The 13,824-nt window shown below is 33.2% G+C and overlaps 1 protein-coding gene and 1 pseudogene across 1 annotated transcript in view; one reads left to right on the top strand and one right to left on the bottom strand.

The window, feature by feature from the left end:
• Positions 1-13,824, top strand: part of LOC145284621 (A disintegrin and metalloproteinase with thrombospondin motifs 8-like) — a 51,722-nt gene that overhangs the window by 34,725 nt on the left and 3,173 nt on the right. Inside the window, exons 11-14 of the mRNA XM_080133528.1 lie at positions 1,504-1,564; positions 2,359-2,500; positions 5,052-5,285; positions 7,776-8,009. Coding sequence (XP_079989654.1) covers positions 1,504-1,564; positions 2,359-2,500; positions 5,052-5,285; positions 7,776-8,009 — 671 coding nt within the window. The remainder of the gene's footprint in view (positions 1-1,503; positions 1,565-2,358; positions 2,501-5,051; positions 5,286-7,775; positions 8,010-13,824) is intronic.
• LOC145285429 (U2 spliceosomal RNA) lies at positions 8,968-9,100 on the bottom strand (annotated as a pseudogene).

The following is a 13,824-nucleotide window of genomic DNA, read 5'->3' as shown; positions in this document are numbered from 1 at the left end:
TGTTTTTATTTACATCATTTGTTGCAGACTATTGTTTCAATCGCTATACTGTCCGGGACATATAGAAATGGATAAATATTAACAAACTGGAGAAAATTGTCAAGCAGATGAAATAAGATATGAATGTATTTTCTTCGCTCAAAACGTATGGAAGCTTTTCTATATTTATTAATACTGGGCATTTAATTTTTCTGGAATTTATTATTCATTCTCTACGAAGAACCTGGCAACATTGTAAAATGATGTAAATTTTCTTATCACAGAATCTCAACGATAGAAAATGTATTCCTTTTTTCGGTTTATTTTATTTATGGTAATCTTATGTTGTTGGTAATCTATAGGGAATGTTACTGTACTGTCACAATGTAACGTATTTACAACATTATTTCGTAAATATTTAGAAAACCAAAAAGTTTTAATAAATATTTAATAGCATATGACTTATATATTATTTAATTGGAATTTATTGAGATGAGTATTATTTATCATTTTTTTTTTATTTATTGCGGACTATTATCCTCATCTTTCTTAGATGTCGTTTCACGACGTTTCGGCCAACTATTCCTCTGGCCTCCATCAGGTGGTAACCGCGACGGATAGGAACTACGAATCTTCTACTACATTCTTAGCAATTACTGCCATCCGTAGTTGTTGTGTCTCATCACGTGGTGAGATCAGATAATAAACATGAATTTATAAGACCAAAAAATTCAACCTTGATCGCCCTTCGGGACCCATGGCGCAGTTGATAGAGACGTTGAATCTCTACGGTTCTAGAGAATTGTCTGAAGATAGCGGTTTCAATCCTACCCAAAATCGGCCAGAGGCTTACTTGACCAAAACGTGGTGAGACGACAACAACTATGGAAGGCAGTAATTGCAGTGAAACGTCGTAAAACAACTAAGAAAAGTTAGGATAATAGTCCGTAACAAATAAATAAAAAAAATAGCATATGACTTTTCATGAATCCTGCCACCCACTGCTGCCATACTGTATCAATCATTTAGTGAGTGTGTCGCTCATTGCGGAACTCTCCTAAGCAATCGTCTTTCTTTTCTAATATGAAAGTCTTATACTATCATTATATAACAGATGTAAATAGCTTCCAAAACGTTCAGTCTCTTTATACATGCTTTGTATTCTACGAGTTAAATGCTCCTCAAATCCTATCAAATTTCGAAGAGACTCAACGTAATTTATTCGTTTTTCTACTTTGAAAAAATATTAGATTGGCTTACTTGTTTACGAAGGTACGAAATTCATACTGGTGGATTTAATTTCGTAATTAAATTATTTGTTTAGCTAGGATTTCTTAGTAATTTCATTTTAGTACATTAAGTCATTGTAGTTTGAGTTTCTATAAATAAATAAAAACGTGCAAGTTACGTAGAGATATGAAAAAAAACGCACGGACATACGAAAAATTGTCATTAATATAAAGTGTCTAAATTCTGTTCAAAATACTTAAATTGGTTGCTTTAACCCATTTTTACAACCTTTAGACCAATCAACGCTGAATGGTGCAACGGCAATCAAGTAAGGATCAAAGTGTGCAATCAGCAGGTAAGTCGGTTATATTTTTATCGCTGAATATTCTTTCGGTACATTTAAGTTATCTTTTTCAATTAATATTTATGATTTCATGCGCATCTCAATAGAATTGTGTGCACAATAACATTAAATGTATATCAAAGTACATTAAATTGCAATCATTTATAAAAGAAATCCAAATCACAGAAAACTAACCAGTCCAAACAATATCTAAAATCAACGTTTAAAATCTCAGTTAAAAGCAAACTAAATTTTTAATATCATATAAAATCAATTGAAAAAAAAGTCTTAAATAATTAAAGAATCACTTTAGAGAAAATAAGCAATTTATACCAACATAAAAATTGTATTAAATAAACATTAAAACTAAAATTAGATAAAATCAACTGTAAAAATACATAATCCAATAAAATAAAGTAAACAATTTGTTTCGTTAAAAAATGAGTTCTCACGATTCCTTTATTTATTTATCTATTTATTTATTTATTAGTGTTCTCTGCTACTTGTGTTATTGTCACTGTCTGTTAGTCTGTTATTTTGTTGAGATTTTTCTGTTTTTCAATTGGTTCATTCATGATGATGATGATGTGCGCGCTAGCGCGTATTTTTTTATTGGCTCCTATTCAAATAACTTATATACAAATTATATTTTGGCTGTGTTTATTTCGTTTTCGAATTCAGCTAATCATTCGATACAGTCTTTTCCGATGATGCTCTATTTAGAAATGTCTCAGAAGTTTATAAAAACTTTATAAATGTGTCCATTGTTCGATATCACGTTTATTCATTTTCATTTCTTCGTACAGCCATGCAAGAATAACAACACTAATTTAGCAACTCATTTAAGGGAACGTGCGTCTGAAACCTGCGCCATGTTAGTGAATAACAAGTTCATTGATGGAAACAAGTTCTTAAAAACGGGAAGTCCATACTCAAATATCTCTCGAAGTAAGTACCTCGTTTATTTTGTTGTTGGCTTTTTCTAACATTTTTGTATAAACTTAGAAATAGATTTGACATTTAAATGTTGTACTGAAGAATTTATGTTTCTAACGAAACAAATAATCCATATCAATAAAAGTGAATGCATTCTATTAAAACGAAATCCTAACAAGGTGTCTAGGTTTTTATGATATCACAAACATGAGAAGTTACTTTTAAATCTACGAGTGTGGAAATAAAATTTGGGAGGGAATGATTTGAGGTGTCTAAGGTATCGTTGAAGGCGAACCGCTGAGCAACCAGATCAGCGTTCTCGTTCTTGTTTGCCGTGAAAGCGACCTCATGCTTGTGGAACAGTAGGGAATTGTTGATTGCACATCATACTCGATGCTCTTATAAAATTTCCAGAAATCCTATTTCTGCAATTCGGTACGTTTCCTGATCATTTCAGTATTCCTTCTCTTGACTGCGACTATTTCACTCTGACAATTATTTCTAGCTTTTATAAACTTTTCTCTATTTGTATTTTACTTGTGACAGACGAATCAGTGGAATGCATGCTGCCTTTGCGCAATGGTAGCTGTACGAGTTGAAGTGAACCATTGAGGACGAATTGCTATAGTAATTCCGTGTGAGAACATGCTTCTTCTGCACCATTCAATTGTCTTATTTGCACACTGTTCAGTAGGAAGAGAAAAAGTATTAGTCCATGTGGCATCATTTTTGGCTTGAAGAGATTTCACGTTTATATGTGGGGTCACAAAATAACGATCCACACAGATCATAAGCTATGGAATCGATAGCGCTAAAAAAACTTATACGCACCCCTACGACTTGCAAGGATTCTGAAAGTGGAAGGATACGCTTTCATTGAGAATTATACTCCGGGAAAAACAATACCAATCACGAGTATCACCTTAGGCCTAGCAAGTACATTGAAGGAATTGACCTTAAAATTCACAGTATGATAAATTATCTTAATTTTTCACAAACTAGAATTACGATTGAGACGTTGTAAGACCCATTACTAAAAGAACTTGCAAATATGATAATGTCCGGCTGGCCTACAAATTGAACTGACTGCCCAAGCTGCCTCTTACCGTTTTGGAACTTTAGAGATGAAATTGTGGTTCAAGAGGGTATTTTGCTGAAGAACAATAAAATCATAATACCAGCCTCTCTACAAAGAAGTATGTTGGAAGAACTTCATGCATCGCATCAAGGAGTTGAGAAAACCAGACTAAGATCCCGGTCAGTTATATACCGGCTAGGGATAAATAAAGATATTAAAGATAGAGTGCTTAATTGTTACACCTGCCAAAAATATCAGGCAATTATCCCTGCAGAATCGATGCACCAGCATGTAACCCCTTGGCAATATGTACGCACGGATTTTTTTCTATTACTGGAAAGGAATATCTACTTGTAGCGGACCAGAACAATCAAAATCCGACGCTTCTATTCCTCCTCAGTGGCAGCTGTCATCAAAAATATGAAGGCAATATTTGAGGAACGAGGTGTACTTGAAATTTGATATTCAGACAATGTCCCACAATTCAGAAGCAAGGAATTTGAGTTTTTTTCCAGATCATACAACTTTTTGCACAAAACACCGTCTTCACACTACCCGAAATCTTTTGCGGAGAGGATGGTCAAAATATGCAAGAAAACACTGCTAAAGGCACTAGAAACTGTATAAGAAAGTTATCTAGCAATGATGGTATATAGAACCACGCCCATGTCTGCAAACATCTCCAGTGGAATTACTCAATGGCCAACAAATACGGACATCACTTAAATCCAAGCAGCAACTTGGTGATGAGCAGACAAGAACAGCACTACAACACTACAAGAAGGGATCAAAGTTAGGGGAGCCCGGAATCATTCAGCATCAACCGCAGAAAAAAACAAATAAATAAAATAAAATAATAAACACTAGTTAATAATACAAAGATAAGTAATTAAGATTAAATATTAATAAATAAATAAAAACTGCAAATAATATCGAGTAACAACATGCGTCCGATATTAATAAATAATGCATCCAAAACAGATAAATTAAGTTAATTTTCAATTTCTGCGAACCTGCTCCATCTACAATAAAACCTGTCATACACCTTTGAAAGTTGAACACATGCTTGACAAAGGGAAGACATCTCGAAATATAGCATCACGGCCACACCACCTGATCGTCTAACGCAAGTACATCGTATATGTAAAATATTCTATATAAGAAATATGTATATGTACATGGTTATGTATATACACATGAATTGGATCAATAAAAGTAGCTAGATCCACAATTATATCTTAAGTTGCGTCAATTTGATTACAATCCGTTACACCTTTGCATTGTTCTGCTTTCTATAAACTTAAATTTCTTTTTATATATTTTTGTTTGATTTTTGTTTTATTGCTTTCTTTTGTTTTCTTTTTAGTAGTTTTGTTTGCTTGTTTGTTTTTTCGTGCGTATTTGATTCGACTCTATTTTGTATCAGATATGAATATTTTAATCGAGTACTTTTTTCATACTTATGGATTGAACTTTATTTTGCAGGTCTAAAATATTTCCAGCACTATCCTCATCGTTCTATCAACGGTTACGATAACCTGGGCCGTTTGCATTATGTGAGTCCCGATGATTGCGCTACAGCATGTTTCAAACACCCAAACTGTCGATCGTTTGAATATAAGAAATCGCTCATGATTTGCGATCTTTCCAAAGAGACAACACTTAGTCATTCACTCGTTAATAACAAATACTGGGATTTGTACGAGTTGCCAGCCGATGGTAATTTTTTTTTCTTTTCTCTTTTTTATTACATTTATTACACGATAAAATATTAGATTTATCAAAGATTAGGTTCGAAACTGGCATAAACTATAAACAAAACGCAAAACAATTTTAAATAGAAATTCTTCATCTTTACAGTATAAAAATATAAGTTAATATTTTCTCTGTGGTTACCTGCGTTGTCAATATACAGATATATACTAATGCATATAAATCTAATTGTTCATTCAATTACATCAGTTAAGGGGCACGGGATATATATATATATATATATATATATATATATATATATATATATATATATATATATATATACCTCGATATTTCGCATCTCGCAACCTTATTTTCTTGTATACAATATCCCTGTTATCCTCTCTGTCTCCCTAATCCCTTTCAATATATCCCTTGGCTTTTTCATTTTCTCTACTCTTTTATCATATTCTTTTCACTATAGGCTTCTTTATGCACTGTACGTTTACTTTGGTTTATTCTTAGATACAGTACTAGTATTATTACTTTCATTCTATCATTTTAATTTCCTGTTTTATTTTTTACTAGAGGGGGTGCCCGGCGTTGTCCAGGTGTTTAGGTGGTGTAGTAAGGAACTCTGAGGGGCTCAAAACAACAGTACCGGGGGTGCCCGTTGCCCGGGGGGGTGTAGATGGTGTAGTAAGGAACCCCAAGGGGTGCAAAAAAGTGGTAGTAGCGAGGGGGAATCAAAACAACAGTAGGCAGAGTTGTTAAAAAAAAAAGTCGTAGTAGGCAGGCAGACTCGAACCCGTACCACAAAGGAGGAAAGAACGTGAAAAAAAAACATGACATCTTTGCTGTTACGACCACCGCCAAACCGTAAGTGACGAATATTTAAATCAAGGCCAGTCAATCGAAAAGAGGGAATGACTTTCGAAAATATCGGCGAAAAAAGCGACCCCTCCCTGTTGAAAAGTGCCCAGTTGAGGGTGAAAGAAATAAATTTTTTAACCAATTTTCGATATTTGTCATCCGAAGGGTCGAGCTTCAAAACGATACCAATCTCGTGAAAATCTGTCGCCTCTGTCGAAAGTTTTAGGCATACATACATACATACATACATACATACATACATACATACATTTAAACAGACAGGTGAGATTTATATTATAGATTTTTCCATTTTTTTTAATTTTTAAAATTTTATCTTTTTACTTTTTTTTATTCATTTCATTTTTTTCGTTGTTTAAAATTTGTTTAATCTTCATATTTGCTTTATTATTCTATATTTATTTGGTTTTTACTTTTATTTTTATTTTTTATATGTTTATAAGCGCATCTACCATTACCTCCTAACGCTTTCTTCCCATATTGCTTTGCAATATTAAATGTACATCTTCACATATGACACGTATATTGAACTCATATCACCTAACATACCATGGCAAACCCCCTAACTCCATTACATACCACGATATATATCGTTATATTGTTGTTTTTCATTTTTCCCTTCTGTATATAAGCTCCACCTCAATTGTTGAAATTTGTATTATTCCGATAAGTCTTTTGTTTAAGAATTTCTCTAATTATTCTTGGTATATATATATATATATATATATATATATATATATATATATATATATATATATATATATATATATATATGTTGCCCGGTTGTAAAATTCGCTTAAATATATTTTAATTCATGCAAATTTCATATTTATTATTATACAGCTAATTCTCTCTTGATTATTACATTGTACCCAATATATAGTATTGCCCTTTCGCACTTGTCCAGTCGGAAAATACGCTTAAATATGATGTTTTAATTTATGCAGATTTTGTATTTATTATTATAGAGTCAATTCTCTCTTGATTATTATATTGTACCTAATATATAATAGTGATTTAAAAAGCAAAAAAAATCACTTGAGCGCCATTAGACTTAGTTAGTAACGAAACCAAAACACATAGCACTTCAGCCTTACTCGTTGCCGTTTGAGCTACAGTCAGATGGATCAGAAATAGTTAAAACTGACTTTAAAGTATATTGGCGCATGCGTACAAGAGCATTTTAAGCTGACTTACGCTAATCAAACTTTTTTTATTATTATTTTAACAAGTAATTTTTTACCAAATCGCATTTGTTTCATAGGTCAAAATCCACTATATACCAGGTTTCAAGTCTTTAAACTAAAAATTGACAGAGGGGTTTGATAGCGATCGTTCTAAAGCCAGTCAAGAAGACACAGTATATAAACACATCATCTGAAACCGCCGGTATCAATATGACTAATCGAATTTTCATTGCACTTTGTTCTTGTGTTTTCTTATTGGAAGTTAAAATGAAGTTCTTTAACATAACAGTTGCCCTGATAAACATGAGATCGTTAAATTGTAATTCTATGCGTTTTGCTTTGTTTCTAATTCTTTATTTTGACGAAACAATTGTCTTTATGCCGCTCATTCCATTCGCTTACATTCAATGCTTTTCATTGTTGTTGCTTTATTTGCTAGAAACGCGTTTCTTTCAACGATCGCATTTTCAAATAATTGATGACTATGACAATTTGACTCGCTTTGAAAACGTGTCGGTCCTATCCTGTGCCTCGGTTTGTCTTCGGGATCACTTGTGCCGTTCGTTCGAGTACAATAGACACATGAGAATTTGCCGGACACGATCAGCTACATCTCACAAATACAATACACGAAGAAACATTTCCTGGGATCTTTACGAAATCACAGATGATGGTAAGCAAATAGATGTCGGTATTTGCATTGCTTTTTTTTCAAACTTTTGTCCAATTAACGACATATTTCTATTCCGTTTCGACAGATATGCCTTCTGACTTTCTTCGTGTAGATTGTTTATTTGTGTGTGTGTGTGTGTGTGTGTGTGTGTGTGTGTGTGTGTGTGTGTGTGTGTTTTTAAATATGCTTTGTGTTGTCGTTGATATTTTACATATAAACTGCTAATTTTGCCGTTTATTTTTTTATTATTATTAATGAGCTCTCTTTGTTGAAATTTTAATGAAGAAATGATTTTTATTTATTTTTTATATACAGACATTCAACATCTTGACATATAGTGAAAGGGACGCACTCGTTGACCGGCCTTTTTTCAGGCCACTTGCCCTTTGTCGCCTCTTTCCCTTTCTATCATCATCATCATCATCATCATCATCATCATCATCATCATCATCATCATCATCATCCCTTTCCAACAGTCACAACCTCTTGCATCGGGGGGGGGGAGAAGGGAGGAAGAAAGGACCTTTCCCACGGCTACCGAGAGAGTATGTCAGTGAACATGACAGCGTGACGTCATTTGCTGATCAACTTGTAGGTATAGAAAGTTTCCGGTGTTCAACCACGTGGTCACGCTAACAGGCATAAAAATATGGTTGTCTTACCGAACGTCCATGTATGTCCTTCTAAAGAGAAAGAACAATCCTCCATTTGGATAATAATTATTTTAATTACACATTGGGATAATTTTAATCTAATAAAATATAGCAAGTGAACTCGTTTTGTAACTTTTATTTGTATCGGAGGAAATCGAATATTTCATTTTATTTATTTATTTATTTTTACTGCAAAACAAACAATTTTTATATAATATTTTTCAGTCCGTTCTTTTAATAGTACCTATTTACAATGCCTCCCCACGGGACAGAGTTAGACACCAGGGGCGTTTTTTAGTGTGGAGAAAAGGTACAAAAATAAAAATTGTCTCAGTCGTGAAGGATTTCTCCTCCACTGAAAGAGAACAAGAAATGGAAGTGCCGCATCTGAAGAACAGATACTACACTTTGATCTCGGCCAAAAGGCCAAGTAGGTACGTAACAGTTCTTTTAATAGTAAATAAAACTTTTGACTGAGTATTTCCAAACATTTTAAAGTTAGCATTTTTCACGACAGTTTTTTTGTTTGTTTGTTTGTTTTGTTTTTTTTACGATCGATGAATTTTCAATATTTTAGCACCGGGCGTAATTTATTTCTTTGAAATGTATTCAAAACTTCAAGTTTTTGTTTTTTATAACATTGTAACTGTAAATAACTTACATGACTGAAACGGAAAATGAAATAGGAATTTTTATTCTCTCCCGAAATATACGAACAACACAAATTAATTAAAAATTCATTAACTAATCAGTTTTAATTAGTTTTGATATGAACTAAAAATAAAGAGTACATTAAATAAAAATAAATATTTTCTTGTTTTATCATATAAATAGATGTTGTTTGCACCGTGCTGAAATATTATTTAGAAAGCTATTTTTAACGGGGGGAGCTTTCTAAATATTCTGCATTTTTACCTAACAATTTAATGAAAAAAGGGAGGTTGTTTTACTATACACATAGATTCGAAAAAAGTTCCCAAAATCAAATATATAACAAATAAATGTAATCAAAGGAAAAATAAATTACTTTTCTATCTAACTGGATATGTTTTTAATGTTTTTATTTAATGCAAAATGTTTATTCGATTCGAAAATCATAGTGTTTATCGATATATTTGAAAAAGACAAATGGCGGTGAGCTCGCTGTTGAATACGTTAAGTTTGGGAAAATAAGTTAAAACTGAAAAACTATACAAAATACTGTTAGAAACTCAATATATGTTACCGTGACATAGGTTGACATATATCGAGTATGTTTCTAATATTATTTTGTAATACAATATCGTAGATGTTTACTATATTTTCTTAGTTTTTAACCAATGTTCACATTATGGTATGATTGTCTTTTAGTAGTTATGTGAACTTCATTTCCGTATTCATGTATTCTGCATTGATATGAAGATTAAGACTATAGCGGAGTATAGGATTTCTAACAATGTAACTGATGAAAATACGCTACACATTTTGATGAAAAACATGGGGAAAAAAATGGACATAGAAGAAAAAAAAAACTTTAAATATAATTTCTGTATTTAAAGTAATATTCATTTAAATATTTCAACATATAATCTTATGAGGAAAATCCAGATTCCCAATAAGGGACACTCTGGAAAGGAACAAAAATAATCTGTCATGAAAGATTTCTTCTCCACCGACCAAGGACAGAAAAGGTGAAGTGTAGCTTCACAACAGATACTACACAGTGATCTTGTTCCGAAGGCCAAGAAATGTTTGTGTTTAATGTTTCTTTAATTATTTGTTCCCTAAATTACAAATTAATTTTTATCATTACTAGATTGTATATTGCTTTAAAATTACGTCATTCTACATAATATTCTTATTAGCATTTCAGCCCGAGGTTGCCCGGGTGTTTGGAGGTGTATGTTGAGCAAAAAAAAAAAAAGCAGTCAATTTTTTTAACTTTAACCCCTATTATGACCCCTTAACATTTTTTTGGGGGGGGGGGCTCAAATCAAGTTATTAAGTTAGATCCATGTCCAAGAAACCTATATCTAAAATTTCAAGTGTTTAGGCCCAAAATTGGCGGAGGAGTTTGGTAGAATTCTCAAAGGTCAAATCGTTGAACTTTGACCCCTTAACAACCAAATTTCTGACCGAAAATGGATCAGACAGACACTTTCACTTTTATAGATATACTAGCATTTCAGCCCGGCGTTGCCTGGGTGTTTGGATGTGTATGCGCAGGAGGAAAAGAACGGGGGGGAAACCTGACGTTTTTGCTGTTCCGACCACCGCCAAACCGGAAATGACTTATGTTTAAATTAAAGCTAGACAATCGAAAGGAGAGGAAAAGGAGAGGATGACTTTAAAAAAACAAAAAAGCGCACCCCCTGTTGAAAAGTGGCAAGTTGAATGTGAAGGTATTAATGTTGTTAGCCAATTTTTCGATATTTGTCGCCTGAAAGGTCGAACTTCAAAACGATACTGATCTTGGTAAAATCCGTCGCCTCTGTCGAAAGTTTTAGGCAGACATGCAAACATACATATGTACATATATTTATATATTGATAACTAAAAATTTTCGACCCAAACCGATTAAAAAGCTTGCCTTATGTCTGAATACCTTTTATGTCAAATTTCAAATGTTTAGCCCAGAAATTGTCTGGGTAATTTGGTAGAGACCGCAGAGGTCATTTTTTTTAACTTTGACCCCTATTATAACCCCTTAACATTTATTGTTTTTGGCTCAAATCAAGTTATTAAGTTAGATCCACGTCCAAGGAACCTATATCTAAAATTTCAAGTGTTTAGGCCCAAAATTGGCGGAGGAGTTTGGTAGAGTTCTCAAAGGTCAAACTTTGACCCCTTAACAGCCAAATTTCTGGCCGAAAACGGATTACAAAGATTTTCCCAAATCTCAATACCCTGTATATCAAATTTCGAGTCTGTAGACTGGAAATTGACAGAGTTATTGCGTAGAAAAATGTACACAGACACACACACACACACACACACACACACGTTCACTTTTATATATATATAATAGATAGATAGATATATTGAATAAAGTTCAGTTTCATTATTAATCGAATTGGAGTCCTTTTATTTATTTTTTTTTTAACCTGTTTTAAATCTTTTTAAAAATACTCTCATATAGTATCCGACAGTGATAGTTTGACAAATCTTACCTACATTGCCAGCAGGCATTTTTCAGTTAACAAACCTTCTATATCTCGGTGGTCGTGCCTTTGCCCGTTTTCATCAGTTCGAGTATAGCCGGCCTTAGAAGTGGAAGCTAGCTTCGTTTTCCGTCAAAAAAGGATTGGACGTTAAATATAATATTCCTGGTTTTTCTCCTTTAGAGAAAGACGTTTGTTTGGAACTCCATTGATAGTTACTAAACTTTCAACGTAATTCCATTCCGAGTTGTTCCCAGGCGACAAGGCCTTACCAACTGGAAAATGATTAGTCTCAAAAAGACCAACGGAAAAAAACGATTGGATTTGGGGGATTTTTTTTTTTTTTCTGTAAAAGAGAAATGAATTTCGCCGGCCTGACTGACAAGAAGAAGACGATCAGATTATCGCCAGAAAAGAAAATTCCATCTTTGTTCAAGGAACTTAAAAGAGACCATCTTGGAAGACAATTCAACCGTAGTTTCCTTCATAGAAGAACATTTTTATTTTAAAAGAAAAAAAAACATTAATACCAGAATTTATCCCGTGTAAGGAAGACACGACATTCTGAATAGTCTGTAAATACAGACGTAAGAATTATTTTATTTGTACCCATAAAGCCTACCAAAGCGGCATTATGGTTTTCTTTAATCTCCTTTGAATTTAAAGGTAACTGAGCCTTTGCAAATGAAAAATATTGCACCTCCTTTTCTCCTATTTAAAGTCAAAGGGACTTTATTTCTTTGTGGTTCCCATTCGAGGAAAAGAAAGACTGAACTTTAAACAAGGACTTAAAAGAACTAGTTTCTATTTTTTGTATGTCCCTTTTCAGCCTTTCAAGTAAGAAATGTTGTTTTCTTGTATTTGTTTTTTGTTTTTGATTTTAAATGTTTCTTTAAGGGTTTTGTGGGCCTTAGCTTTAGAAAATAAAAGCAACCTTCACATTTTATTTTATTTTAATACAATTAAGATCATTTTAATCACATTTCGGGTCTGTACTTCATTTGCTCATTTCTTTAGTTTCGCATTTGCGGAAAATTTGCTTTACATGTTTATTTTTCCTTTCTCTCTCTCTCTCTCTCTCTCTCTCTCTCTCTCTCTCTCTCTCTCTCTCTCTGCCTCTCTCTGCCTCTCTTTCTCTCTCTCTCTCTCTCTTTCAATTTGTTATCATGGAAAACGGATTTTGATAACGTTCTAAAAATTCCGTCATCTTGACTCTTCGCGCAGGAGAGGGGGAGGTGATACGAATGCCTTAATAATGCCTTGTTACATTTAAATTATTTAAATGTTTCCATATGACATGCAGCTCTATGCTCGGTTGATTGATAATGTTTGAACAACCTAGCATATGAGCATTTTTTGTGTTTTTAATGTTTTAAGTATATTTATTTTCGTTAATATAATTTTTATACCCAAGAAGAAACAATTTTTAAGCAGAAAAAAAGGAATTAATGATACAACTAAATTTTACATGTATCGATTTCTTAAAGAGAAACAAAGTTTTTGTCGCAACCTTTAGGAGGAGATAATGCCTTATGTGGATTTAAGTAATTTATTTCTTCTGACGACATTTCTGAGATGAGGTTCTCTTATCATTGACCTCATTTACACTTTTCTGTTGTTATCGTCGTTAATATATTCACGGCGCTTCGCCGCTGTTCCTAATTACATGGCTTAGTTGATACGGGCATTGGTTAAATGATATTCTAAAGTTAATTCAACTTTGTTGAACTTGTAAGTTCAAAGAGTAGTAATTTTAAAATTTTAAATCACATGATACGGCATGTGACACAGAATGTAAATTAAATAACGAGTTCAATTCGAAATTCTCGGAAGATCACGGGGAAAAGTACAACTGTTTTCCTTATTTGACTTTTCAAGTAACCATTGACTGTTGCTATTTGAGCTAGCTCTGCATAGCCCAACCTCCTGAGTCCTCCGAGTGGGATAGGATGAGCCAAGCCTGTTCGTGGGAGGGAGCATGATGCGATGGTTTAAGTACAGCTTTGTCTTCTTTTTATTTTT

This window comes from Euprymna scolopes, chromosome 9, assembly GCF_053919585.1.
Source record: "Euprymna scolopes isolate OS-2025 chromosome 9, ASM5391958v1, whole genome shotgun sequence".
Lineage (NCBI taxonomy): Eukaryota > Metazoa > Mollusca > Cephalopoda > Sepiida > Sepiolidae > Euprymna > Euprymna scolopes.
This window is presented reverse-complemented; position numbering and strand designations above follow the sequence as displayed.